Source organism: Centrocercus urophasianus, unplaced genomic scaffold, assembly GCF_019232065.1.
Source record: "Centrocercus urophasianus isolate 14NV4802_14NV808 unplaced genomic scaffold, USGS_Curo_1.0 seq_17, whole genome shotgun sequence".
In the NCBI taxonomy this organism is placed as follows: Eukaryota; Metazoa; Chordata; class Aves; order Galliformes; family Phasianidae; genus Centrocercus; species Centrocercus urophasianus.
This window is the reverse complement of record NW_024884722.1, coordinates 20,887,228-20,891,865: the sequence shown is the minus strand read 5'-3', so window position 1 is coordinate 20,891,865 and position 4,638 is coordinate 20,887,228. Positions and strand designations below refer to the sequence as shown.

The following is a 4,638-nucleotide window of genomic DNA, read 5'->3' as shown; positions in this document are numbered from 1 at the left end:
GGGGAGTGGGGGCGAGGGCCGGGCCCGGGCGCGGCGCGGCGCGGACAGGCGGCGGAAGGCCGCGATCGGGCGGGCGCCGCGTCGAGGCCGTTCTCAGGGTCGGAGGGGCCCCGCGACAGCCTCCTTCCCGGCCGGCGACCGTCGGCCCGCGGCCGCCTTCGCCGCCGCCCGGGGAGCCGCGCTGGCCGCGGAGGAAGAAAAACGTTCGCGGCGCGTGATGTGAAACACAGAATTAACGCCCAGCCCGTCCTGGGAGCGCAAACAAGGAAGGAGGGGAGGGGAGAGGAGAGGCGGACGAGAAAGGGAAAAAAAAAAAAAAAAAAAAAAAGAGCGAGAGCCCATTAAAAACAGAGAAAAAAAGCCCCAGAAAAGGGAACGTCACATCCCCTTGACCCTCCAATCACCTCGGGGTCCCATTTGATTGGAAGGCGGCAAAGGCTTTAATCTCAGACTAATTCAGCTGCTTTTGAAGTGAGTTTCTCCGCCAGACCCCGGGCTGGATGGGCAGCGGCTCGCAGCACAACTGAGCGCGGAGCCGAGCGCTCCGCCCGCCCGCCCCGCGCCGCAGCCGGGAGCCGAGAGCGGCCGGGCACGGCGCAGCCGCCCGCGCCCCCCGCCCCTCGCAGCGCACGGATTACTCGGCTTTTTTTCCTCCTCTTTCTCTCCGGCCGGCTCCCCCTTCCCCCCCCCCCTCCCCACCCACGCCCTCCCCGCCAGCAAGAGCCGCGGGACATTTTATGTTTGTTTTCCTCCTCGGGGGGCGTGTGGATTTTTTCCCTTCTCGCCCGCAGAAAGCGAGCAAGCGTTTCCGAGTGCGAGCGGCGCGACTTGCCCCAGTTTTCATGCGAGGTTTTGGGTCATGATCACATCGCCCTCGCTTTCTGCTCTCAGAAGTAGTAAGCGCAGCAGCAGCCTGAGCGAGCCCGGAGGCAGCCCCCGCCGCAGCCGCAGCGCCGCCGACCTCAGTGCCGGGCCGACCGGGCACGCTGGGAGCCCCGGCAGCGCCGCCGTCAAGCCCTGCTTCCACGCCGTCCCCCCCTCGGACCCGCTGCGCCAAGCCAACCGCCTGCCCATCAAGGTGCTGAAAATGCTCACGGCGCGGACCGGCCACATCCTACACCCCGAGTACCTGCAGCCTCTCCCCTCCACGCCCGTCAGCCCCATCGAGGTAAGCAGCCCCGACCCCTCCGTGCGCTGGTCGCCCCGCATGGCGGCTGCCCCGCGCCCGTTCCGCTCCGGGTCGCGGTCGCACCGGGAACGGGCGCCTTTGATCTTAGTGCGAGGAGCTGCGCGTGGTCTTCGTTTCCGTGTTTACTCGGCTGCCTGGCGATTCCTTTTTGAATAAACTTTCATTTTTGCTCTTTTTATCTTTTTTTTTACTCCTTTTGATTTTTTTAAAACGTTTTATTATACATAGGTGTATGTGTATACTTTTTTAAATTATTATTTATTTATTTATTTATTTATTTATTTATTTTTGAGAGAGAGAGAGAGGAGCGGTGGGTGGAAGGAAGCGCCCCGCTCCGGGGTCACGATCCGGCCACGCTCGCAGCTGCCGGGCGTTGCGGGGGGTGCTCTGGCACGGGCTCTGCGCGGCGCGGGGCGGTTATGGCGGCGCTCGGCCCTCCGCCTTCGCCGTCTTTTGGGGGCTTCGGGGCCCCGCTCTCCCTTTCTCCACGCTGTCGGGGCCCCTCGCTGTTTTAGGAAGCGAACCTCGAAATGGAGAGGGTGGTGAGAAGGGTGTGTCCGTGGGAATGAATGATTTCACTGAGGTCTCTGCGGAGCGAAGCGCGGCTCTCCCCCGGAGCCCGGCTCGTCCGGGCTCTGATTATAAATAGCGGCCGCGGTCAGGGCGCAGAAATGCGGCAGCTGGCGCGGCCCAAGGGCTCCCTCACGCCGGAGGCGGGGGTCGGTGCGGGGTGGGCGCTGCCCGGTGGGCGCTGGGCAGCCGAGGGGGTGCTCGCACGGCTCCAGCGAGCCCAAGCCCTCTTTAAAGGCTTTGTGGAAAATGGTGCATGCAGGGGAGGGGGCTGTCAGGGTGATGAATGCGCACGAAATCGTTCATCGCTTCCAGGCTGGCCCCTGCAAAAACGTGCGGGACAAGAGACCTACTAGGTACGCTCCGGGCTTTTTGGTTTTTCTTTTTTTCTTTTTCTTTTTTTTTTTCTTTGATTGGACTCCCCCATTAAACCTCTGTTGTTGTGTGTCTAATTCCTGCAGCTGGATGCGAAGAAAAGCCCCCTGGCCCTTTTGGCACAAACTTGCTCGCAGATAGGAAAGCCGGACCCGTCCCCTTCCTCCAAACTCTCCTCGGTCACCTCCAATGGCTCCGGAGGCGACAAGGACTCCAAGTCGGGCCCCCTGAAGCTCAGTGACATCGGCGTGGAGGACAAGTCGAGCTTCAAGCCCTACTCCAAACCGGGCGCGGAGAAGAAGGAGCCGGGGGCGGCGGGCTGCGCGGGCACCCCCGCGGCGGGGGTCGCGGCCGGGGAGAAGTCGGGATTCCGGGTGCCGAGCGCCACCTGCCAGCCGTTCACCCCAAGGACAGGCAGCCCCAACTCCAGCGCCTCCGCCTGCTCGCCCGGGCTGCTGCCGACGGAGGGCAAAGGCGGGGAGGACAAGAAGGACTCGGAGAGCTGCGGCAAGAGCGGCGGCTCCGGCGCGGAGGGCGGCCCGGGCTCCGCTGGCATCGGCCACGGCCGGATTAGCGTGAGCTGTGCCGGGATTAACGTGGAGGTCAACCAGCACCAGGAGAGCGCGCCGGGCTCCAAGCCCATCGCCTCGGACTCCGCCTCCTCCTGCAGCAGCACCACCGCCACCTCCTCCGCCTCCGTGCTGGGCTCGGGCCTCGTGGCCCCCGTCTCCCCCTACAAGCCGGGCCAGACCGTCTTCCCGCTGCCTCCGGCGGGCATGAGCTACCCGGGGACGCTGGCCGGGGCGTACGCGGGCTACCCGCCGCAGTTCCTGCCGCACGGCGTGGCCCTGGACCCCACCAAATCCTCCAGCCTGGTGGGGGCCCAGCTGGCGGCCGCGGGCAGCCTGGGCTGCAGCAAGCCGGCCGGCTCCAGCCCGCTGGCGGGCGCGTCGCCGCCGTCGGTGATGACGGCCAGCCTATGCCGAGACCCGTACTGCCTGAGCTACCACTGCGCCAGCCACCTGGCCGGCGCAGCCGGCGCCTCCTGTGCCCACGACCAGGCCCTCAAGTCCGGATACCCCCTGGTGTACCCTACGCACCCCCTGCACGGCGTGCACTCCTCGCTGACCGGCGCCACTCCTCCCTCGCTGGCCGGCCACCCCCTGTACCCCTACGGCTTCATGCTCCCCAACGACCCCCAGCCGCACATCTGCAACTGGGTGTCGGCCAACGGACCCTGCGACAAGCGCTTCGCCACCTCGGAGGAGCTGCTTAGCCACTTGCGGACCCATACTGCCTTCCCGGGCACCGATAAACTCCTCTCCAGCTACCCCAGCTCCTCGTCGCTGGCCAGCGCGGCGGCCGCGGCCATGGCGTGCCACATGCACATCCCCACCACGGGCGCCCCGGGCAGCCCGGGCACGCTGGCGCTGCGCAGCCCGCACCACGCTCTGGGACTCGGCAGCCGCTACCACCCGTACTCCAAGAGCCCGCTGCCCACCCCCGGCGCGCCCGTGCCCGTGCCCGCCGCCACGGGACCCTACTACTCCCCTTACGCACTGTACGGGCAGAGACTCACCACAGCCTCGGCGCTGGGCTACCAGTGAGCGGCGCAGGCGGGAGGGAGGGGGAGGGAGGGAAGGAGGGAGGGAGCCCTCCGAACTCGGTGGAAGTCGGCAAGGAAAAAAACAAAACAACAACCACAAAAAAAAAAAAAAAAAAAAAAAAAAAAAAAAAAAAAAACCCACAAAACAGAAATGGGACTTTTTATACGATAGTGTTCATCTGAGGACTGGATCCGTGAGCACTGTATTTATTTATGTTAGCTTCAAGCGGGACAACGAATCATAAAGTGCATTACTTAACTGAGCTCAATAGGTAAAAGTGAAACACCCATTGTAGAATATAAATAAAAAGATAGAGGTCTTCTCTTTAATGTTACTTTAAAATTGCTATGATTGTATCGTACGTTCTTATTTAATGTCTCATTGAAACAACAAAAAAAATTTACATGCATGTTTGTTACTGAAAAAACAACTCGCAATTTGTCAGTTATAATTTCAAATTGCAATTATTTTTAAGGTGTATACCCTTGAAAGAGAATCGGTATTTTTTTGTATGTATTCTGGAAGAAAGACAAAAACAATTCTATTCCAAAAACCTCATTTGCCTTATTTTGTTCTTTAAAAGGAACACTTAACTATTTTTAATTTTTAAGTCCACCCTGTAACGAGGGTTAAGTAAGGTTTACGTCATGTACTAAAATAGACAATGTATCGCTTTAAAGATTAAAATTCCGTATATTTGATGTATTAAGAGGTTTTACTTTTTTTTTTTTTTTTTTTTTCATACGCTTGGATTCTGTTATAAACCCGAGTAGGTCTTGGATAAAGGCGGTCGCTACTTTCTCCTTCAGCGTTTATTCAATTTTAATTAAAAATTATTAAAAAAAAAAAAAAAGAAAAGAAAGGAAAGAAGGAAAAGTACGGTTTTTTTTTTTTTTT

At 59.5% G+C, this 4,638-nt stretch overlaps 1 protein-coding gene across 1 annotated transcript; it reads left to right on the top strand.

Moving 5' to 3' along the window:
* Window positions 1-711: 711 nt before the first annotated feature.
* Window positions 712-3,741, top strand: ZNF503 (zinc finger protein 503). The gene is made up of 2 exons (XM_042818589.1): window positions 712-1,168; window positions 2,221-3,741. The coding sequence occupies exons 1-2, from the start codon at window positions 860-862 to the stop codon at window positions 3,739-3,741; spliced, it is 1,830 nt and encodes a 609-aa protein (XP_042674523.1). The 5' UTR covers window positions 712-859.
* The last annotated feature ends 897 nt before the right edge of the window (window positions 3,742-4,638 follow it).